The following is a 25394-nucleotide window of genomic DNA, read 5'->3' as shown; positions in this document are numbered from 1 at the left end:
TACTTTACGTAAGGGTGTGAGTAGGTTAAAGTCACTCGTTAGATTATTCCATAAGGCTTATTCCTTACTCAGTAGCCCTAACAGTAAAATAACACATCTATTGGCCATTAGATTAGTGTCAGCTATCAACTTGGAAAGAAGCTAGAGCACACTTAAAAATGATGTCATCACATTAGACTAATTGCATTTTTTAACATTCACCTCTGCAGTGTGTGCTTCCAGATTCTTGAAGAGTTTTATTGCATAACCTTTCTTGTGAGCACTCTCTTGGGTATCCCCCTCTTAGGAGTCCCGTCCTTTTGGCGCTGTTTCCAGGAATCTTCCATGGTGCACTCAGTTCTGAGTCATTCCATTGGGTGTTGGGCACATGAGCCGTTGAGTTTTGGAGAGCTGCACAAAGTATATTTGAATGTACCCTGGTCAGTTTGATGGCTTAGGGTAAAATTTAATTGCAGACATGTAAGAACTACATTACCTCCACATCTCCCCGTCCTTGCTTCCTTAATCCATAGTTAGGCACACTGCCACTTTGACTGACTCTGGCTCCCCTTGGCTTCCCCTGCAGAAGTACTTCTTGTCTTTCCTTTACCTCTCCATTGTAGAGGATGATCCTTTGTCTTTGCTTCGTATCATGAGTGGAGAAAAAACTGTTGACCTGTATTTCTGTTTGTCAGTTGACAGACCTAAAAAGTTTGTCGTCTGCTCTTATTTATTGAAACGCCTCGTCTTGAAGTTGCTTTGGCAAATGTCCCTCTGTGTAAGTAATGGAGCAAGGACTGGTAAACATGGAGGTAATCTTTGGATTATGTTTGGTAATCCACATTATCAGGTGTAACCCAAAGTTTAAGCTCCCTTTTTAAACTATGCCTATTTTGGGAAATACAAAACTCACCATCTTTTGGAGGTGGCAAGCATATGCCAGGTTGCGAAGATCAGTACAGTTATTTCTTTTCTTTGCAGTTTGGTTCTGCTGGCACTCATTAGACTAAGGGCCTCATTATGATGTCGGTCGGAAAGCATTCCGACTGACTACTTGTCAGAATCGTTCCAACTGACTTGGTTTCGTAGAGTCCGACTGACCGATACAATGGTTCCGAACACCGTTCGGACGGACTCCCATTGACATTTCTGGGAGCCTGTGTTCTGACCAACAACATAGGCTCCCATTGAAGAATGGGGTGGTTGCGTAAAACCGTGCACCCTGTGGTGGGCACCCCATGGTGCCTGCCACGCTGTGCATGGTTGGAAAGAGGGGACAGTGGGCCCTTACCGGGGGTTGTAGGTTGAAGGGGAGCCTGCTACAGAGCCTCAACTTCAGTTTTCAAAAGCCTTTTCGTGTTGGTCAGAAACGCGGTCCATAGACCAGTACGATTCGGCTCCCACCGAGGAGGACAGACCCAACGGTTACCTTGTATCGTAATCGGTCGGTCTGAAAGGTTTCAGAGTCGGGCGAAAACATGGGTTCTGACTCAGGTTAGGAAAATCGGAATGCCATTCGGAGCCTTTCTGACCGACATCGTAATGAGGCCCTAAATTTACAAAAACAAAGGAATAGCTAAATCTGTTACTCAATTGAAAGAATGTGTGCATCTAGCTCATCATATATTTGCGATATTGTTACTTCTTACTCTTGCTCCAGCATTAATCCTCCAAAAGTTTTGCCCACCAAAATAGAAAATCTTGGAACCTCTGGCTTGGCAACATCCTCCAGCTGATCCACCAAGTGTACTCAATATGCACCTTTCTTGTCTCTAGTATATACCCTTTAACCTCTTCTTGAGAGAGCTGTTTGAGGGTACAACCGATAAAGGGAGGAAATATGAAAATCTGATGAAATATTTGAGCAAATAGCCATTGTCATTAAACTAAAATTAATTAGTTATTTTGTTTCATTTTTTTTATGTGTGGCCCTGATCAACTGAGTAAGTTACAGTGATGAAACTAATGAGCACAAGGCATTTCATAGTAGCCCATGGACAATCTTAGCTTGTAAAGGATCTACTGCTCACTATGTGCCTATGTTTTCTTTAATGGCCATCTTTGAACAATACATAATTAAATGTAGGCCAGCGATCTTGGTTGATACCAAAAAATTACTTTTGTTTTTTAAAAACTACATAACATATGCTTACCTAAATTATTTGATCAATGAAAGGTTTGCACTTAAGCAAAAAATCCTAATCCATTCCCATAATAAATGTAATTTATTAATTGATCATTTTTTCTCTCTGTATATCTGAAGCTGCTGAGGAAATGTAAGAATGTTTTTGGAAGTCTCAAAAATTCCATCTTGCGCGGTATCAGAGAAAGAATGACCACATCCCTACAAGGATTTGTAGCCTTTAAAAGATTTTTGTGAAAGTGGAATATCTCAATGAAAACCAAGTGGAATTTTCAGAGATTTACATCAGGGCAGCCCATCCAACATCCCTTATGTTAAGCCGAAGCAGTAAATATACCCTCTTCTCTTGAGCCTTCAATTTGGCCAGTGATTGAATCCACTTTCCATCCCACCACTGAATGAAGCAACACTTTGAACTAGACTCCACCTTTCTTCTAATCTGACTCCCTTGTCAGTTGTTTCTCCTCAGTTTACCATGGACTTTATCTCTGGTACCTATAATTGTCTGCCTTCATATTAATGCGCTATAGAAAAGCACTCCTACTCTCCATCCATAAATGTTTTATTACCTGACTAGATATTTGCAGTGCAAGCCTCTAATACAACAATCTGGGAAGAAAAGTCCGCGTGAATCACTTTTGTTTGGGGGTAGAGGAGACGGGAGAGAGGAAGACTGGCCCAGAGATGTCTTGCCAAATTTCTTCAGTCATTCCACTAGTGATTTCTCCCTATTATGATGGCATTATGGATTCAGTACAGGAGTTCTGTTGGATTCAGAAACACATGCACTTAAAAGAATGTCGAATTATTCAACCCTTCATAGTGTTAATGTTCCCAAACACTCCCAAAGCTTTCTTTAATGAAAGATTAGTTCCACTGAGGAAGCAGGCCTGATTCACGTATTCAGATGCAGAATGCAGGGTGGCTTCAACAGTACTTTTCTTAAAAAGGATGTTGCATTTGTCACCATTACCATTGGAAACTCTCACAATTGCATTCTTTATTTTGAGGATGGTAGTATTTGACCAAAACAAGCTTTTCTCATTAGAAATAACCATTTTATCCTATAATAAATGAGGAAAGAATGTTTCACTCTTACATTTGTTCTACTTACATGTGCCGTTCCTCTACTATAAGCTAGGGTGTTAATTGCTGGTTCATATTAATCAAGAGCCATTGACTAGTTCATAGTACTTTGTAGGTACTAAACTCCATATAAAAGCACATTTGAATTGTGAAAATTCGTTGCTAATCCAATGTTTTTTTCTGGCTCCATTTTAGCCGAGGACATATCTGCGATCTGGTACTTCGAAGAAACTGCTGAGAACAAAGAGCCCATTGGCCTGCATAAACAATGGAACTGCCATATTACAGCAGACAACTGTTGCTACAGCTGCACACTCTATGCAAAGAACAGCACTTTTGTGACTGCACAATTTTCATTGGTACTATTCACTTTAGGGCACATAAACTCATGTTAGCTGCAGCCAGTCTGCTGTTTAAATCTTTGCTGGATGACACAGACACAATTTCAATTGATTCTTCTGTAGTGACAGCGGAAGAGTTCACTCTACTCTTGGAAATAGTGTACACTGGAAAGTTGCCACCTGGCAAGCACAACTTAACTAAGGTAATCTCGGTCGCTGATGCCCTGCAAATGTTTGACGTTGCTGTCAGCTGTAAGAAATTACTGACTGATCTTGTGAACCGCTCAACACAAAGTCGAACACTTGTTGACAGTTCGGGTCGGCCATCTGATGCAACCAGGAAAGCTATATCTGAGGCACGCCAAGTTAAAGTCATTGATAATGATGTTAAAATACCTCAAGTGTCTGATCATAATGCCATGGTTTCAAGCAAAATAAAGTCGCAGCCATTGACCGCTTCACCAAATGCAGAAAAATCACTTGACATGACAGTTGGCGTGACCACCTTAAAGACTGATACAATGGCTGCAACGCATATAAACCCGGGGAAGAAAACTGTTTTTCAGGTTTCTAGTGCCACAATGACTTCTCCAGGAACATCTGGGACTACACCAGCTTTAGAAGTTTCGAGTGTGACTGGTAACTTGAACTTTGGCACCGTGGCTGCTCCCAGGATTTTGAAGCAAATTGCTGCATCGGAAAATGTGGAAAATAGGAATGGCCTGGCACTTTCTCAGATGGTAATTGGATCAGCACACTCTGAGGTAGTAAATGGCTCCACACACTCAGAGGTCAAAACTTGCTCCACACCCGCCCAGTTAATGAATGTTACAAAACCCTCTAAGGCAGAGTTTGTCCTGGCAACCAATGAACTAACAACTGCCTCATCCTCTGCTAAGGCAACCACTAGCTTGACCCCATCTGAGGTAACAACTGGTCGAGAATCACCTGATGTGGCCTTTACAAAGGAATCCTCAAAGGTGGTCTCTGATCTGGAACCCTTTAAGCAGATTAATGACTCAGAACCCATTGAGGAAGTGAAAAGCCCTACCCTTTCTGAGGTGGGGACTTGCCCAGCACCCTCCAAGGTGATGACTGGCCAGGTGCCTCTTGATGAAGCAGCTCCCTCAACACCGTCGGAGGCAGTGACTGATCTGAAATCCTCCTCATCTGTGAATGGCTCAGCACAGTCGGGGAAGAAGCCTTTCTCTGGACCCTCTGAAGAGGAAGCTGACATGGTATCATCTGTGGCAGTCCCTGTAAGAGAGATCTCTGTATCAGTGACTAATCTAGGGTCATCTCAGTTGTTGACTTCTGCTATAGTTTCAAATTCAATTTTAGCAACTCCAACAACTTCGGGACCTGAGTTTTCCACAACACCGTCGGTCACAACAGTAAGTTCAGCTGAAGTGGAGCTATTACCCCCCTCAGTTGCACTAAAAACTGCAGGTAAGGAGACAGAGCTTGAGGACACCAACACAATACTATTATCGGCCAAATGTAACCCATCTTCGAATCAAGAGGGGCAGCATGGTAGCCGCTGTGAAACACGAACTGAAACTAAAGTTATGGAGCAGCCAACATCTACAAGATGCGGCTTAGCAAATGATGAAACAAACGTTCCTGCATTCCAAACGTTTACTGCAAGCTGCGATTATGCCACAAGAAATGATGAAGAGGAGGATACGGAACCTTTAATTAAAAAAAGAAGATTTATTAAAGCAGGTAAAATATTTTCACGCATGGTACACTGACATATCAAACTATTTTAAAGACATTTATATTGACATTTGCATCATATTATCTGGTCACATGCACAATCATGGGCCGGTCTTCAAAATAATATGTTTTATGTTTAAAGAAAATAAAATTTACTGGTTATAGTTTTAAAATGAATTTGCTCCATTATTGGTCATAACCGATATAATTGGCATGTTTGCTGAATCAAGCATTCTTTATGAATAGAACAACATTTAGTGTTACATTAGTTCTTGGTGTTCATAGGAAGGAATCAATCCTGATTGTAATATAAAGGTTCTACACTCTACGCAAGCAAATTGCAAGTAATATCAGCAAATTGTTGTAGCTGCTTTGAAAACTTGTTTTCATCTACCTGCAGAGTTTAACAGTTCCAGCTCTTTTAACAAACACACATACCATAAGTACCACTGTTCTTCTCCAATGGTGTTTGCGGGACAAAAACAGGAAAGCTTGAGCATTCTGTTCTTGGATCTTGAGGTCATGAAATCCCCAACAACTTGTGGGTCACACCTGGTGGACGTTCCCAAGCCCTGAAGGAAATATATGACGTTTTCGGGAACAGAGGAGACTGGCAGGTTTTAATGCCGCCTTTACTTTTGAATAATAGGGCTGCCCGTTAGTCTTCCATAGCACTGCCATTTGGTGGTTGGTGGGGGTGAAGAGTGGGACTCTGCCTTTGTTTTTCAAATTGTGGAGAGTCCTTTAAAGGAGACGAGCTTGTTGTATCCCTTTCTAATCACTGTGAGTGTGGCTGTTGATAGCTAGGTGCAAAATGTTCATACCTTTTTGTGTCTCTGTTGGGGGGGGGGGGGGGGGGTCCAGCCTCGAGGCAGCTCTGCAGTGAAAAGTATCAGACTACTCACAGGCTGAGTATTTAGGTCCTTCTAAGAAGGGCATATTAATAGAGAACACACACACATATTGGTTCTGAAATTTGCTGGGCGAAAATACTCATCTCCTGATGTACCTGTATAAAAGGGGAGATGTTGACCTGCTCATTGTTCTCCATAGAGTACCCAGAAGACTGCTGTGCAATGAGAGCTAGTGTCCGCCTGACAGCCAGATTCCCAGAGGTGAGGGGATGCCATATGTAGCCTGATGTAAAGGAAGAGCTGTCACATTTCTCCTGGGACACGTGGAATGTACACAGTTGTCTGAGAGAAGAAGGAAGTAGCATTAAATTATCAGTATGGACAAGAGTTGTTAACAAAGAAGTTCTGCCCACCTGAGACTCTAGAGAGGGTAAACTGTGTGCTCCTGCCTTGGAGCCCATCATGGTCTATGAAGTGAAGGATCTGCTGCTCCTGCTAAAGTGTGCATAGACGGATCCCCTGTTGTCGCAGCTCAAGGCACTAACCCCCTAAGGTCCTTGAGCAGTCTGCAGTGGAATTTCCTTAAGTATGATGACCGTTGTTTGTAGTGGTTAGTCTACATCACCCAATGTGTGCGAGAGCAGGCCACTGTTACTGACACTGCTACCTCATAACATTTGCTCAGTGTGTGCAGAGTGAACTGTATCATCACAACCTTGACTGTGCCTGATCTAATTGTGTCAGTGCAGTTGAGATAGGCAGCTTCTGGGAGATTTCCAAACTTACCACCCGAACCTGAACCCCAAATTGCACTGCATCGCCATCTCGGCACTCAGTAGATCTGTCCAGCTGAGCCTCCGACTAAAAAAGAAGCACTGAGCAAGCTCAACTTCTCTGAGTTGAGTTAGGACACACCTTTAGGCCTACCAGATGACCCTTAATCGGTGAGAAATCTATTACTGAGAGTGCATGGCTCTACCTATGTAAGGTGAGAGTATTGCAGCTGTGCTGCAGACACACACTAGATTTGCCCTATTGTAGCCAGAGACTGGTGAGGACTTTTCAAAACATATAGGATTTACTGGACATAGAGACTCTTCCTCGCTGAGGTCTTAGTAGTTTTTAGACAATCCTTGGCAGAGTATGAAGGAGAAGGGTGATGGACTCGCATAAAACCAAGTACCCTGAGAGGGATAATCCAGAAAGATCTATTTCAGTAAGGCTGCCAAAGAGCAGATCTTTTTTTTGTTAGTCTTTTGCTTCCGTAACAAGATTGTTTTAACAGCCATTGGATATAAATTGCAATTCCTTGCACTGATTCTGGGACAAATAAGCTACAATGGCTCAGTCCTGTGAAGGAAAATTGTATATGCAGCATTTATGTACAGAAAATACCAATTTTACCACACGTAGCCTGCATGCACAGTACAGGAGCCCAAATACTCTGTATTCAAGCATATTCCACTACACACAAAGAATGTGAAAGACCTGTTATTGGAGACTAAGGTTTTTTGCCAGAGTTGTCAGTAAGTTTTTCCCGCCACCCTCAATAGATGTGAACAAATCTGTTTCCTGAATGATTCTGCTGCAATTCTGCTGCAATTCTGTGCCAGTCCCCCCCGATTCTGTTTTGAGGGGGCATTGTTTACTCTCTACACAGTTTGGGTATAGGCTCTGTGCAGAAGAGCTTGGTGCTCATCAGTGGATGTAAAAAAAAAACCTTTATCAGGCTCTGATCTTCCAGGTTTTTAGGTTAAATGAGTAAAAACGATAGGGCAGGCCGCATGAAGGAAAACGGGCCGTGAAGGACTTCTGAACACAAAGGGCAGTGAGTCATCATCCCCTCCAAAATATGATATCCTGCTTTCAAACATTATATACCTAGTGTTTCCCAACATTTATTCCTCATGTTTTCGTCCTGCCTGAGTTTAAGAGACCGTTAATTCTCCTATCTAGTCACAAATCTAGCGACCAGCACTGTGTATATACCTAGTGTCATTTCATTTGCCTTTGAAATAGTTGTAAAACACTTTTTAAGCCACTGACACTAACTCTGCTTTCTTGTGTATCTCATGTAGGTAGAGAAAAAGAAAATGAGTAATTGTAGACCCAGACAACTATTTCTTTTAAAGATTTGTAGCACGCACAGCTACCCTCAGAGGTTTCCCGTTGCAGTAGCAGTAAGGTGGAGAATTTAAGAAGTCTCAGATTTAAAAAAGCCAGGTCTTCAAACCCTTACAAAAAGCCTGCAGTGACTTACAAGCTCTCAGGTGTTCTGGAAGGAAGTTCCATTATTTTGGGTCCAAGTAAGAGAAGGTATATAAGCGGCACACAATTGAGTGCATATACTTGTCAGACATAAAATAGTCCTTCACGCATTCCAAAGGAAGACATATTGCTACACCAAGCAGCCATTGGCCAGAGGTGAAAGAGTAGTACTGCTCCGGGTGGAGCCAAAGGCAACCCTGTGTAACAATATTGTTAAGAGATACCTGCACTGTGAAGCCAGACCTAAAAATAAATGAAAAGACGTTGACCTTATAGCCGTATTGGTAGGAGCTCTGGCAACAGCAAGTCAATAGTAACAACTATAACACCAACGTTTTTCTTTCTTCTTGCAGAAGATATGGGGAGCAAAAGTGACTTGGATGTTTTACTTCAGTACGAACATGTCTTTACAGAAACACTTTCCAACAGCCCTACTTTACTTAAAAAACTGGTTGACGGTAAAGAAATGGAGGAGAATGAAAAGCAGGTGATTTCCATGTGTCTTTAAATCTTGAGACTCAAACATGTTCCTTGTATTCAAATACGAACAGGCGCTTGATGGGAGCTGTATATTTTTTGTGAGCAGCAAAACTTGAGAATTGCTTGATGCTTGGTACCGTAATTGAGACGGATTTAGTTACTTGATTTCAAATCCTGATGTAGATTATATTCTGTTTTCATTAAACTCTAATTCTCGCTATAATTGTTAGTGGCTATAATGACCAGAGTTTATAATAGAGAATGAAATTAAATGCAATTTTTGTGTTGTTGGTTAAAAGAAAGGCATTATTGTTTTTTCAATTATAAAGCCTTTTTTGTTGATACTTGTGAACTCTGATTATTGGCATCATGTTCATTGTTTGTTTTTTGCAAAGATCTTTCTCTCTGTGCTGATGAAACTCAGTAGTTTCTAAGTATGACATTCAAAGGTGTTGGAGAGCACATGCTGAGTTTGGTACATGCATGTGAGATATTGAAATAAGACCCGTCATGGTATGGGACGCTAAAATGCAAACACGGTAGTTGCAGACAATAAGGTGTTGAAAAACAGAAGACTATGCAATTCACATTTGTGTTAAAATTGCAGACTGATACATTATGAGAAACCTTGTTCTGTCATTCTTTTAGCACTGATGATATTTGAGGAAGGTGCCCGACTGCATACCCTTCCACAAGTGCTAAAGTATAGAAACAAACTGCATTTGTAAATTAAGAAACAATCTATACAAAAACTAACTGCAGCTTCCCACTAAAAAATACAAATGATTATGCCTGTTTTTCTGCTTTATGTTCCTTTCCTTGAGCTTGTCGGCAAGAGGACCAGAGGTAAATGGTGCATTTCTTTAATAACTCCTTTTTTCAACTATTGTGTTATCTGTCTTTTGCCGGGACATATTTGGTGCTTGCCAAAAGTTTCAGATTGTGGGCACTGGGCTTTGAAGTCCTTCACACTACTGTGAACCCCTCACATTGTTCCTCACTTTGGAGACCTGTGGCAATTGATGTTACTGCTCTCCAGTATTACCACCTTATAATGGCAACAATTGTCGGGTATCAATGACGGCAACAGTGCAAGCTCTTCATGTTTCTGACCAGTGCCACCATATTCTGCCCACTAGCCTTGTTTCTTTATCTTGCCGATCAGTGCCCTCTCATTATATTTCCTACCATTTCTATCTCCACATTGGGTGTCATTGACTGCTTCCCACGATGCCAGCTCTTCCCAGTACCAAGTGCCACCATCTCACCCAAGATATCATTGCTTATTTTTCATACCACCCACTGGGGCAAAATGTATGTATTTCATCACTGTGGAACAACATGAATGGTAAACAAAGAGGAATTACTGACTCATGAATTAAGGAGATTACTTCTATATGATAAACTTGATTTTTGCTTAAATACCAACAGTTCATATTGCCCACCTGCACCTACACCTCATACTGCTCACCAGCATATGTGTCATACATTGCTCAAGTGTGCAGACAACTCACTCTGATGACCAGTAGAGGAGGCTTCCATTGCTATTGTAGTATCCTGGTTTGGATGCCATGTGCCTTTCCCATTAACCTGTCTTGCTACTCAGCCTATCTGGGTGAATGGTAGAATGTTGAGTGTGTGAGGTAATATGGAATGTGTGGTGTGCCTGGTGGATGGATGACAGTTGGAAGAGAGGGCTGAGTAGCAAGAGAGCTGCTCCTGGTGGGGCTAAGGAGAGACTTGAATGATACTTAAATGGTTACATGATTTAACCTTGAAATCCATCAATAAAACATCATCTATCAATATTACTCGGCTACAGTTCATCTTATTACAGCCATCCATTGCAAGCTGTTTACAGAATTTTCCACGGCCATGAGTGCAGGCTGTAATGATGAGGTCTGAGGCCACAGTAAATTGAAGATGGTTTATTTTCAGTTATAAGATGGAAACAGGTGAGTGCCAGATAACACGACTTCCAAGTACTGCATCCACCCGCAACTGCTGGCTGAATCTAGAATCACAGTAAGATTCCTAGAACTACACTAGTGTCATAGGCACGAGCCATTAAAAGAAACAAGTACAGGAAAGGAATCTAATAAAGTATTTACACTAATGTATTTACAAAGTGTTACACAACACAGGCTCCTCACAATTTCCACCTGCACCAAATCCTCACACATCTCATCCATGCCAGCTCTTTTCACTGATTTCCAGAGATCACCTCTCACTGCCATCTTAGTATACTAGCTTCAAGCCATGGTTGCTAATCATACTGTCCACTTGTGCCAGTCCCTCCATTGCCAACCAGTGGATGCTCCTAACACTGACACACAATTTTATCTTCACACCAGTTTCCAGTGCTAGTTTCTCACACTGCCCACTAGTGCCAGTTCATTCCACTCTCCATCACAATTAAGGTCCTTCCACTGTGCACAAGTGGATGAGCCTCGCAGGACCTTCACATTTACATCACTTCCTCTCTTGTGTTTAACTGTGGCATTTTGACTAGTCATTGTTTAGCTCCTCGCTGCGGTGTCTGCATTAGAGCAGATATTGATTCTCTGTTTTTTATTAAACTAAGTGAGGTGTCTGGAACATGGAATAGAGAATGTGAGGAGGTCATGTATCTGTCATAATGCAATGGGAAAATTAATGTTAATGAAGGTTCCAAGTATTTTGAGTTGCCATGAAGCTGTAGCTGAATGATGTGATGTCTTGGATTAAATCCACCTTTGATTATCAGTCTTTGATTTCCCTGTGACATTGGTGTACCATAGTAACTGGCAACAAGGATGGATTGATGGAAGATTGAAGCATACCATATTTGATCTATGGTACCATTCCTTTTTAATTGTTCAGAAAGCGAAAGTCTAATTCTTTGCTGTGCCATCTGTGGATGAACAAATGAGCTTTTGAGACCTTAAAAAAGAGTGTTGGAGACTGAAAGAAGAAAGTAAGTCCATAAGGGAGAAACGGTTTGATTTATTTCTCAGCCTATGTGGGTATTTGTGTATGCTGTTTAAGCAGAACAGGGATTTGTATGGAATTTGGAAGGACTCACTTCTGTAAAATATGGGCCAATCCTAACAAAGGATGAGAAAGGAAAGCGAAAAAAAAGAGGATTCTGTGTGTGGCCAGTGTGCTAGAGTCTCTTCCCAAATTTTTCATTGGCAGATGTTGGTGAAATATATAGTTGAGTGATTTTTACTCTATTTACATGTTTTGCATTTCTTTAGGGTTTTTTTTTTTTTTAAGACCTTCATTGGCTACATATACGAAAAAACACAGCATAAGGCCTGCAACCCCGGGGACCGGCCGCGTCATTGGTATTTTCCATTTGGTTTTGTCCTGTTTTACACAGCCATTTAGCCGACAACCCTGGGGTCCGGCGGCGGAACAACTAAATATGGCATATTTCACAATCAGCGCCGTGTTTGGCAACATTTCAGGTCTATGGTTTTTTCATTTTTTTTTTTTTTTTTCGTTTTTGTAACCGAACTTGCAACTGGGTTCAAGATAACACCACACATTCCGGCACACACCATGTCCCTGTCGTCACACTGTTGAGATCTATATGCACATAGTGATGTGGCTATGAGTTACGTCATATTTGCGATGTATCTCTGTTCCTCTCTCCTAAATCGCACACCCTCCTGCCCCCTATCTAGTCCCCTTCCTCCTCTCCATCTGAGCTTATACCGTCCTCTTCCGGTAGTGGGTCACACAACTCCCCCTGTAAATGTTCCATGCAGACCATTCTTTGTTCCATTTACGGGGGCATGCCCTAGGCAACATATACCGCCCGTTCCGTGAACATCAGCAGGTCCATGTTCCTGCTCCACTGCGATACTGTGGGCAGGTCTGAGGCGCCCCACTTCTGTGCGATGTCTCTTTTTGCTACCATAATGGCCAGTGTGTACCATATGTGTCCATATCTAGATAAGTCGGTCGGTTCCCAAATATTCAGTAGACGTTTACGCGGCTCAGGTGCCAGGGAAACTTGAAGTGTTTGTGAGATAGTACGCATCACCTGTTGCCAATATTCAACTATGAGTGGGCAGTCCCAAAGTGTATTGAATAGTGTACCTTCCTCCCCACAGCCACGATGGCAGAACGGGTGTGGTGCTCGTGTATTTTATGGAGCATATGTCTAGTATAATATATGCGGTGGAGGATTTTAAGTTGTTCTAACCTAAATTTAGCCGAGATTCCCACCTCCTTCGGGGACGCTAATGTCTCATTCCATTCAGTGTCATCCATATCGCCAACTTCTTCCACCCACCTCTCCCGCAGTTTTAGTGTGGGGTCTGTTAGGTTATTCATCAATTTCCGGTATGTAATGGAAGTCGCACCATGTTGCATGTAGTCAGTGAGTAGTCTGTCCCCCAATGGCGAGGACTCCGGGACCTCGGTGTCTGCCGGTATTGTCTGTAGTAATGCATGTGTAATCTGTATGTGTCTGTAGCCAGCAAGGAAATTTTTCTTATAGTTAAAGAATTCATTTCACCTAGTTCTGTTCTGCCCAGGCACCATCATTCTGAACTTTGGGTGTCGAAATTGGCCACTTTTTTCATCCCCAAAATTCAAACCATCCATGACTCTTTTCCCTCCACCACTCTGAATAATCCATCTGAAATATGTGCCTTTTCCTCTGCCCCCCTTCCTGGTGACGGACCTATTCTTGCTAACTTTCCTTCCCTTTCGTTGGCTTCTTCTCTTGATCTGATGTCTAAGCTTAAGTCCGGCTCACCTCTGGACCCTTGTCCTGCAAAGTGCCTGGGCAAAATGGCCCTAGTGATAAACGATCTGGTCAACCCGGTGCTCAATTGTTCACTGAGCACAGGTGTAGTCCCCCAGGCCTGGAAACACGCCCTGATCTTGCCGCTTTTGAAGAAGCCCAATCTGGACCCGCTGCTGCATGCCAACTATAGGCCTATCTCCCTTCTCCCGGCCTTGGCTAAGGTTGTGGAGAAGCACGTCCACACCTCTTTCCAATTTTTTGGAAACTAATAACATCTTGCATGACACCCAGTCGGGCTTCCGTGCCAATATGAGCACGGAGACGGCATTACTGGAGGTCACTGACGCCATCAGAGAGGTGTTGGATGTGGGAGGTAAGGCCATGCTGGTTATGCTAGACTTGTCGGCGTCCTTTGACACCGTTCCCCACAGCGGTCTGTTGTCCAGACTAAAGGAGATCGGGCTGAGGGGAGCGGTGTTCAATTGGTTTAAGTCCTTCCTTGTTGGCCGCCGACAAACGATCTGGGCCCCTCCTTTCTCCGCCGAGATGACGCCATTGGAGGTCGGGGTGCCCCAGGCCTCTGTTTTGAGCCCTACCGTGTTTAACATCTATATGGCACCCCTGGCGGCTCTGGCGGAGTCCTATGGTGCCCAGATCATGTCCTATGCTGATGACACCCAGCTTCTCTTTACTTGCCAGAAGGGTGCTGACTTCGATGGCGGGCAGATCAGAGGCTGTTTAGGGGCGGTCTTCAAGTGGTTCGAGCAACACAGCCTTAAATGCAATTCCGACAAATCGGAGCTGCTATTCTTTGGCTGCCCATCTGACCCCAGATGGCAGTCTTGGTGGCCACCGGACATGTTCCCTCCCATGGCTGTCTCCCCCAAGGCCAAGAATCTGGGAGTACAGATCGACGATGGACTGACGCTGAAACCTCAGATCTTGGGCCTTGTCGGCAAGTGTTTTGGCATCATAAAGATGCTTAGAAAATTCCTTCCAATGCTGTCCCTCTGCCACTGGAAAGTGACTGTTCAGGCTCTGATAGGCTCCCGCCTTGATTATTCCAATGTGCTCTACCTGGGCCTGTCGGAGTTTCTCATCTCTCGCCTGCAGGTTGTGCAAAGTGCTGCTGCCAGAGCCATTTTCGGTCTTCATCGCAGAATAAACGCGACTGCATTACTAAAAAAACTTCATTGGCTCCCCATTAAAAAACATGTGGCCTTTAAGGCTCTCACGCTAGCTTTCAAGGCGCTCCATGGCACAGGAGCTAAATATATTAGAAACCGACTGGCTTTCTATTTGCCTTCAGGAACACTAAGGTCAACTTCTCTGGCCTTGGCAATTGTTACTCCGGCCAGACGGGCCCGGCTGGGCGGGCGTTCTTTCCGCCATCTAGCCCCCAAGCTCTGGAACTCCTTGCCTGTTTCCCTGAGATTAAATACCAGCCTCTTGAATTTCAGGAAGGAGCTAAAGTCGTGGCTCTTTGTTCAATAATTTCCGCCTTGTCCGTCCGCTCCTGGTCATCTGTTCTCAAATCTGCTAAAGCGACGGGACACTCCTTTGGAGTAGCTGAGCGCTATATAAGACCAACTTAACATAACATCTGTAAGTTTCGTTTGGACCCAGTTCATATTGTTGCTGGAGTTGGCGGAATGGGATCACAGTGCCCTTATCCCACAGGTCCCCTACCGTGGATATGCCGATGCTATCCCACTGTGTAAATCCCTTGCTTTGTCTCAAACGCCCTAATTCCTTCGTGTCCCAGAGCGGGGTGAGTTTAGTGATCTTTCCCTTCCATCCCAACTTAGCCTGTGCCGTGTGCCACAAAATGGTTGTGTGTCTCATGGGTCCTATTAATTTCGTTGCCTGGTGTCTGTTGTAGAGTGCTGACAGCATGCAGTCGGTACCCAGCTGCGCCCTATCAGTTCTGTAGGCCGGGTCGTCTCTCGGTGCGTGTATCCATTGGTTCACTATTTTGAGTTTGCCCACCCAGTAGTACAGCTGTATATTCGGCAAAGCAATCCCCCCCACCTCATACCAACTTCTGGTCAGTTTGATATGAGCAAAGCGCGCCGGACGATTACTCCATAATAAGTTAGAAACCAACGCTGTGACTTGTCGGAAGTATCGCGGCGCAACTGGGTACGGGTTATTTTCTAGGGCGTACAGGAATCTCGGGAGTGCCATCATTTTGTAGAGTGTATACAAAGAGGTTTTGGGTCCAACAAACTGACCAGCCTAGTCCACAACAATTGCGAAACAGAACCAAGTGGCTAGCCAGGATAATCTAAATGCAAATTAGAACCCACACAGCCCATGTGTACTGCGTGACCAAGCCATTTGTTTAGCAAAACATTTATTTGAGTTCATAATCAAGTTTGAAAATTCATAAAAACATGTAATCAAGAGGAAAACACTGTCAAAAACAGTTAAGTCAAGGGCAAAAACAAACAATTGTGTGCACAATGAATACAAAATATACAAACATTAATACTGAATATTCAAACAATTACATGACACCAAAGTGCAACTTGAAATACAATACATACATTCCAAATCAATTGAGATCAAGAAACATTACATAAGACATGAACGGAAAAACCAGTCCTTTAACTAAAATACCAGTGGACAGGCGGAATTATTCAGTCTAATTGCACGCAAGGGCCCACGACAGTGGAATAACTAGTAGCAGTACACATGGGCTGTGTGGGTTCTAATTTGCATTTAGAGTATCCTGGCTAGCCACTTGGTTCTGTTTCGCAATTATTTTGTAGAGGGCAGCACGTCCGAGAAGGGTCAGTGGCAGGGACGCCCAATGCCTCACATCTGTACGGAGACGCTCCAAGGGAGGCTTCAGGTTCTTTTCGAAGAATTCCGAAGCATTGTCGGTGACATGGATACCAAGATACCTAAAGGGACCTGAAGTGATTACAAGCGGGCAATCTGTTGCGAGCAAGGGTTGTGGCCCCTTCAAGACGTAAATCACTGATTTTGACCAATTTAATGTATAACCTGACGTCTGCCCGTGCTTGTCACAAAGCGTCAGAAGTGCTGGGATGCCCCTGTCGGGATCTGTTAAGTAGATCAGCATATCGTCCGCGTAGAGTGATACACGGTCCTCCCATCCCTCCCTCCAACTAATCCCTCTTAACAAAGGCGTTGTCCTAATCAGTGTCGCCAACAGCTCCAAGACCAGGGCAAATAGTAAGGGGGACAGGGGTCAGCCCTGACGGGTTCCTCTTGCCAACGGGAATGTGTGCAAGATGTGTCCATTGGCGGTGACCTGAGCGACCGGGTCGGTATATAAGAGCCGTATCCAAGCAATGTATTTCGGGCCAAAGCCTATACGGGACAGGACTGCAAACAAGTATTCCCATTCCACCAGGTCGAATGCCATTTTGGCATCCAAGGAGAGGATTACCGCTGCCTCCGACAAGTAAGGGGCTCGCACCATTATCCCGTGCACACGCCTGAGGTTAAGGGCTGTGTTTCTATGGGGCATAAATCCCGATTGGTCCGGGTGGATCAGCAGTGGAAGGTGGTTCATTAGTCGATTAGCCAATGGTTTGGCGAGTATTTTTGCCTCCACATTAAGAAGGGATATCGGGCGGTAAGACGAGCAATCTGTTGGCGGTTTTCCGGGTTTTGGTATGGCTAAGATTATTGCTGTACGTTGGTCCAACGGGAGTTCCGCTGTTGCCAAGCTCTCCGTGTACATTGCCTGCAGTGGTTTAGCCAGTTTGTCAGACATTAGCTTGTACCATTCGATGGGAATCCCGTTGGGGCCCAGAGCTTTCCCTGATTGTATTACGTGGATTGCTCGCTGTATTTCTTCCACCGTCAGATCTGCCTCCAGTTCATGGATCGCTTCTGTCGGAAGTGTCGGGACTTCTATATGACTGAGGGAAGCTAGTGCCGCTCGCGCCGTGACCTCCCTCTCGTGAGTGTATACTGCCTGAAAGTGGTCCGCTAGTGTGTGCACTATGTCTTCAGGGTGTGATTGTAGCTGTCCCTCCTGGGTATATAGGTGTTGTATGCCTCTGTTACTCCCTCCTCTTTTGTCGAGCCATGCCAGTTCTTTAGGGGTTTTGATCTTGTTTTCTTTCTAATCACTTGTTCTTTTGCTTTCTGTATTATACGTTCTGGTTAGCTAGTCTTATTTTTGTTTGTTTTAGTATAAAACTAAAAAGGAATACATGTGATGACTAAAACCTCATTGGAACCTCTAATGGAGAAGGTGGGGAATTCATGATACTGTCATGATGTGAGATGAAGATGAATGTGAATGAAGATTCACAATGAAGCTGTTGGTGAATGAGATGCTTTTTTACCATTGAACCTACCTTTGATGGTCAGAGTTTTTTCTGTGATTTCTTTGTGTTATCGCTGTACCTTTCTCAGAAATCTTATGTACATTTGTGTTTTCTTTCATACACTTTCCCCTCTCTCCTTTGCTGAAAATGTATCCTCACATCTCTATCCTATAACATCATTAGTTCTGTCTCCTGCTAACCTTTTAATTCTTACCTTCCCTTTTTACTTTTTTTCTCTTACTCTCAGTGTCAGAACCCCTTTCGGAGCTCAAGCAGGAGCTACCAAATCAAACCATAGGGTTTAAGGCCTTTTACTCTTGATTTCCCAGGGCGTGACCTACTATGGATCCTGAGCAATTGGGCCAAGTACCACTTCAGCACTTGACTGTTAGTAGTAGTGCTGGTAAGTCTGAATGCCAGGACAATTGTCAAAAATGTTATCCATTAACCTTTGAAAAATACTGGCTGCCGAAGCTAGACCAAAAGGAAGTCTTTTGTACATATATGCACCAAATGGTGTAACAAAAGTAGTCAAAGGTTGAGATTCTTTTGCCAAGGGAATTTGGTGATACGCAGAGAGTAAATCTATGGTAGAGAAAAATTTGCTGCAACCAATATTAGCTAACATATCGTGAATTTTAGGCAAGGGATGTACATCTTCTACTATATTACGATTAAGAACACGTAAGTCTGCACACAAACAAATCTCACCGAAATGTTTGCGAGTGACAACGGCTGCTGAAACCCACTCAGATGATTCCACAGGGCAAATAATATCTTGAGCAATCAGCAGTTCAATGTTTTTTTAAGATCTTGCTTAACAGAAAGAGGTACAGGACGTACTTTTTGAATTACGGGGAAAACTTTCTCTTTCAACTTTATGGTGCGTTCATAATTTTTTACCAAACCAACTTCCTCACTGAACACATTTTTGTATTTGTCAAAATTATTACGTAAAACAGGATCATGTGTAGTGACTTGAATGGCTAAAACAGGTATATCACCTAAAACAACTTGTTCAGGATGACCAGGTTTCAAAAGTATGCCTAAACTGGCCTGATCACACCAACCCAAAATGTCTCTGCCATTAAATGCAACATACATTTTTGTGTGAATGACTCTGCCTTTAAAAGCAATAGAATCAGGAAAATAGCCACGCATAATTATGTCGTACCCACCAAAGGCTATAGGGTTAACATCAGGGGGAAACAACTTTTTATCATGCCACAAATTAAAGAAAGTTTTTTCATCCAAAATTGTGATTGGCGAACCAGAGTCCGCCATAACTTCCATACCAATTATGCCAATTAAGACTTTACAAATAGGACCTTTAACTCTATTATCATATAGGGAACTAATTTGAATAGATAGAGAAGAAACATTAACTGCATCACAAATTTCCTCTTCAGAGTAAATTAAATTAACTTTTGATTTATCCTTAGGTAAACGACACATAGAAAAGAAATGGCCAACCTTCTTGCAATTGGTACATCTTTTACCTTGTGCAGAACATTTAGGGTTGTTGCCAACATGGAATCTCGAACCACACCTGTAACAAAATATACTAGGTTTACGTTCAAATGTTTTCTTATCTCTAAAATGTGAAGAAACTGCATTAACATTACATTCAATTTCATTGTCTTGTGAAATATTAAAAACAGTAGAAGTTGAAGATGATGTGGATTCCGCTAGGATTTTTGAAGAAACAACAGAACATTCAATACTTTTGACTATCACCATTACTTCATCTAAGGTTGGATTTTTGCAGGTCAAAATCCGCTCTTGAATCTTTTTATTAAAGCAGTTGAAAACTAATTGATCTCGAAGAGCTGTATTTTGAAGCCAGAACACACAAAGTTGCCAAATAATCCTCAATTGACTCCTCCTGAGATTGTTTCCTTTTAAAAAAACATGACGTTCCACCATTACTGAAGGTTCATCTTTGTATTGTTCACCCAAGCATGCTAAAGCTTCCGGGTAAACATTCCAAGAATCATCAGAAGAAAGATTTCGAACCACAGCCAGGTTATCAAAAAGTTGTTGTTCAGCATCACCCAAATGATTGAAAAGAATGGCTCTTTTCCTTGAAGCTGAGTATTCTAAAGCATCAATTGCCTCTAAATAATTGGTAAAAACCTGCAGCCATTTGTGCCATGGAGTTGGTGGTTTACCAGGATCAGTCAAACATGAAGGTGGAGCAACAATGCCATTATTATTAGAAGAAGCCATGTAGAAGATAAAATATAAATATGCCGCAAAAATAAACAAAAGATAACTCTTACTTGTAGTTCTGCTCATTCAAATGATGCATGAAAAGATGGTGGAAGTACTTCAACCGATAAAACACATACACATGAAGGATTGAAGAAAGTTGCAGATTTTGCGCTGTACAACTGCCAAAATTTATCGTTATAAGAAAATCTTGAAATCAACCTATGCAAAAGAAATTCAGCCCAATCACCTAAAATGGCCGCCAACGTGATGACGCGATTACGTGTTTGACGCTTGATTCATAGCAATCAAAACACAACGTCATTAGACCCGGCAGACACTCGTGGTCGTGTAGCGCGTACACCGAATGCAGGCTGGATTCAAAAGATGCAAGGTGAGCGCAACGGTTTGAAATAGTGTTAAGCCTCAATTCGCTTTGAAAACAACAAAAACAAAGCTTTACGGACTCACTGAAGCTGGAAACTCGGCATTTTCACAAGGCGAGGCAAGCGCCACTGTCCAAAGTAAATCCAAATATTTTTCAAAGTCGGTGGGTCATAACTTCAGGATTGTTCATTTCAAATATCGATGAAAAGCCAATATAAATAAAAAATCGTCACCAAATAATGTAGTAAGGCTTCTCAGGAAACGTACATCAGGAACAGAGAAATCCAGGAAACTTGATTTGAATAATTAATTCAAGTTTTATTTAAAATGAAGGACCCACGACTGATACCTTCGTGGTGTAAGGAGAGAATGTCATCATGAGCAGTGAACACTTCTAGAACACATAGTATGTCACTTAGAACAATAGAAACTACATTCCTTAAAGCAACATTTACAAAGGTATGAAATATAATCACATACATACTACAGCCAAGTACCACTTCAGCACTTGACTGTTAGTAGTAGTGCTGGTCTAGCAGCCCAAGGCTTTTTGTGGGGATGGGAGTGGGCTTAGGTAGATAAAGGGGGTGAACGCAGCCTCACAACTAAAAGTACGTCAATTGCAGCAATAAATCATTGTCCAGTCAAATGCTGTCTTTATGACAAAAGTAGTATTATTATGTGTACACAAAGTGAAATAGCATACAGAAACAGGTCAGGCTCAAGTGTTTAATAGGGAGGTACATGAGTCCTACTTCCCTCTCCCTAGTGGTTGTGGTTATTCTCCATTCACTCTGGGCACCATTCAGATTAGGGCCCGCTAGAAGTCCGAGTCTCTGAAGTTCGACTCCTTTAGAAAAGTCAAAAGTGTTCCAGCACCATCTGGCAGGCAAGTCCCCTATAGCCTTCCAGCCCATTGATTAATCTTACTGCCACCAGCAGAGATTGCACGACTGGAGTCTCCGAAAGCATCTCAATCACTGGCGTGGAGGCTTCAGCAGCTGCCTTCAGTGAGTGTCACTTGCGGCTCTGCCGGTGCTGGGTGTCTTCAACGCTCCTTCATTTGCGACAGTAAGTTTCCTTTGATCCTTCTCACATGTGTGGCGTTCAGGGGGAGAGATTTGATTCTCTGTCAGGGCTCGGTCCCTCACAGGTCTCCACTGCGACCTCTCTGTGTCGGCTTTTACCAGGCTGCAATCCTAATTCCTTCTGGTGATATCCTCTAACACTGACTCTCCAGCCGCACACCGGCAACAGCCTGATCAGAGCATCTCCCTTCAAGGCATCCCCCCTTTGGCTTACAGTGTCGCCGACTTGCAGGCAACAGCCCCATTGTCACTGTTAACTTCACAGCGGCCGATTCTGGGATATGAGCTCACTGGCAGATTCAGCGTCATGGACGACGGCCCGATCGGCATGGTAGTCCTCTGCTCACACCTTGCTTCAGGAATCCACTTAGCAGAATCCCCTGCTGGACCTCGCTCTCACTGGTGATCTCCTCTTTCTCACAGGGCACATTGGCTTTGGGAGGCACTGGTGCTCCAGGGCAAGTGGTCTTGGATATTCCCTGGGTGATGTCCCCTTACCCAGCTGAGAGACTGGCAGGCCTAACCCATTTAGTCCTTGTCACAGGCAGAAGACTTTCAGAGCTTCTCCTCCTTGCAGAGCCCAACAGTCTTCTTGACAGCTGACAGTATTGGAAACCTCAAGCTCCACTTCTATTAGTCCATTATTGAATACTAAAAGTGATTTTTGGTCTGAGTCTATGCAGTTTGTGTTGGGGGGGGGGGGGGGTCTGCTTCCTTTTGAAGTGCCCTTTCCTCTGCACTGCCCTTCCTCCAGAAGAAAGCTTGTCACAGCAGGAATGACCATATTCACACTTTAATTGCGGTACTTTTTGGCCAATTCCACGCCAGTAGAAGTACCACACTTGCTTTTAATGGTGACACATGACTCTAGAAATATTTAGAGAGTACATGTAGTATACCTTTTAATCCACTATCACTTTCACAACTCACAAAAATCACCAGCTCCGCTGCAGTCGCAGGCGTCGAAGCACACCTGAGTGGTACTCGGTCACTCAGGTGGACCCCGATGATGAAGCATGTCACCGACCAGGTTGGTCAGTGAGGGTTAATAAAGAAAACAATGTTTTCTTTATTTGCATCTCTTTTTCTCCATATTTGATCACTAGGACACTGCGTCATGGGGATACTCCTCCATTTGTTTTTGTACAGCAGGAACGACTCCATATCTAATAGCTCCACAACACAGGCCATACGGGTAGAAAAAGGGGTCACATCTAAATGTCTGCCACATCGATATGTGCATCAAAAGGTTACTCCAGGGCCTCGTCCCTACTCTTTATGATTCTCTTGTCAGTCCCATCTCTTTCTTGAGATGTGCGCAGGCCCTTTTCCAGTTACCTCTCTCTGAATCAAAGACACCCTTTGAAATGTATTCAAAAGCCTTGTTCCTCTTCCTCCAGTTGTGTGTGTTCCACTCAGCTCATAGGAATGCAACAATACTCTAATCTGTCTGGGGTGATTTCAGTACCTCCACAAGGTCTTCCAGTCCGCGCCCTGGTCTCCCAAAATGGAACTCAGAGTTGAAACATACATGTATTGCATCATTCTCCGGCACACATACACCCTGCACATGTATATTACCACATGCCCGCTCTCTGCACAGCACTTCATACTAACTTGATGTAAGCGACTGGTGAGTTAAGCACCACAACACAGGCCAAGGGAGTGGCTAGAGGTTCACACCTGAATGTCTGCAAAGTGATATGTGTATCAAAAGGTTACTCCTGGGCCTCTGCCCTACTCTTTATGATTATCTTGTCAGCCCCAGCTCATTCCTGATATGTGCTCAGGGCCCCTTTCCAGTGACTTCTCTCTGAATCAAAGAGCACCCTTTGAAATGTACTCAAGAGTCTTGCTCTTCTTCCTCCACTGCGTGTGTCCTACCCAGCTCATAGGAATTCAAAAAATCCTCAAATCTGTCTGATAGAATTTCTATAATCCTCATTCTCCTCCAGGCAGCGCTAGTTCTCCCAAAATGGAACCCAGAGTTGAGTACTCCATGTATTGCACCATTCTGAGATGCGCATACACCCAGCACATGTATATTCCCACACACCCGCAGCACAGTATTTCATACTAACTTGATGTAGGTGAAGGGAGAGTTAAGCCACATAGTATTAGAATCATATATGAGGGAGTCAATTCGGCAACATTAGTTATAAAGGGCCTGTTTTTTTCTACTGATCTCTACATGACATACTGCCAACACTACGTTCTTGCTACTTAACTCCTGGCAAAGGCAGTAGCCTTTCACCACTATGCTGGTAGTGCTTTGGACACCCCTTCTGGTCCAGTTAGACCGCAATCGGTGAGCGTATTTTAGATGTAACTCATTATCTGTATTCATCCATGCCAACAAAAATCAGATCTGGGATTCAGACAGTATTGCAAATAGGGCACTCAGGCCAGGGATATACATCCGTCACCACGCAAAGGACATTTCCAATCCAACACTCTTTCTATTTCTTTCGCTTTCATTTCCTTAATTTTTCTTTCTCCTCCAACTCCTTACAACGGTCCTCATGATCTTCTGACAATGGTTTGTTGCTCATTGAATTTGTGTGCCTGTCCCACACACATCTTACCAATCAGCGTGGCGGTCAGGGTGATTGTGCTCACATGGCTGTGTATCACATGCACCTCTGGGATTTACTCCCAAATCTTCATGAGGAACTGATTGGTGCTGGGACACTCTTCATTCGTAACTCTCCAGTGACCCTCAAATATGATACACATTATTTTTACCCATATTAGTATTTACATAAAAGGAAAACTTCTGTACTGAATATTCAGTTTACCAGGCTAATACATTTTAATAGAAAGTTTGTACTGGACCAACATTTTTCATCATAGAACAGATATGAACAGATATAGGTTTACCAGTTGGGGGTTAATGCCTCCACTTGTCCTGATTGTGTGATACAATCAAATAAAAATGCATCGTTTGCAAAGCATCAAACCCTTTTCAAAACCAAAACTATTGGCATTGTCATTGATTGTACTGGTTTTTATTTTGTACTTATTTGATGTTGTGTATTGGACAAGACCTCACAATAATTCTATTTTTTGTACTTTGGTTCCCACCTTTTTTTTGTCGGCTGCTCAGATTGGATAATCTGAAGATTTTGTTTTTTTTCATTGACTTGATTAAGACATTAGGCTTCCCAAGAACAGTTATTTTTTTATTGCTTACCATTGGCTTGGTTACCAAGTTGATAATACAGGAATGGATGACTGGATTCATAATGCATGAATTTCCCATTTCTATGAGAGAACTTAATTTGTTTGCTGTGCCTTATCCTGCATATCCTATTTGGATTTTTGTTTTACAATTTAGATGTTGCTGCAAAGTTATCAAGGCAAAGAAAGCGAATCGGCCTTCAAGAAAATCCTAGAGAAAGTGAAGGATGGACAGGCTGCGCATGCTCAGACTGTTCTGTACATGCTGGAGCTCTGCAGGGACAACCACCCTGCAGTGGAAGAAACGCTCCTTCACCGAAAACCGAAGATAACGGAGTGTGGTCAGCTAACTGGTAGGATTCAGTGTAATTCCTTTTGTTTTTACTGGCCTTTCCTGAGCAGATGTTTCTTTCTAGAAAACAATTTTCATATAAGTATCATGTCTACCAGAAAAGAAAGTGAATTGCACTTTCTAGGTTACACCTGCACAGGGCTTGCGCTGTGCTTGAGAAATCTATTGTATAAAAAAAATGTAAATTGCTTTATTTGTCCTCATATAACCATAGTGCCTGCATATCTCGGACCACTCTATCTGTCCGCC

At 43.0% G+C, this 25394-nt stretch overlaps 1 protein-coding gene across 2 annotated transcripts in view; it reads left to right on the top strand.

Annotated features, from left to right (window-relative positions):
* The window catches only part of ZBTB40 (zinc finger and BTB domain containing 40), a 324401-nt gene that overhangs the window by 26167 nt on the left and 272840 nt on the right, over positions 1-25394 (top strand). For both annotated transcript variants that reach the window (XM_086921924.1, XM_086921925.1), the window contains 3 exons: positions 3404-5274; positions 8744-8877; positions 24951-25146. In XM_086921924.1, coding sequence (XP_086778050.1) covers positions 3477-5274; positions 8744-8877; positions 24951-25146 — 2128 coding nt within the window. In that variant the 5' untranslated portion in view covers positions 3404-3476. The remainder of the gene's footprint in view (positions 1-3403; positions 5275-8743; positions 8878-24950; positions 25147-25394) is intronic.

Source organism: Lissotriton vulgaris, chromosome 5, assembly GCF_964263255.1.
Source record: "Lissotriton vulgaris chromosome 5, aLisVul1.2, whole genome shotgun sequence".
In the NCBI taxonomy this organism is placed as follows: Eukaryota; Metazoa; Chordata; class Amphibia; order Caudata; family Salamandridae; genus Lissotriton; species Lissotriton vulgaris.
This window is presented reverse-complemented; position numbering and strand designations above follow the sequence as displayed.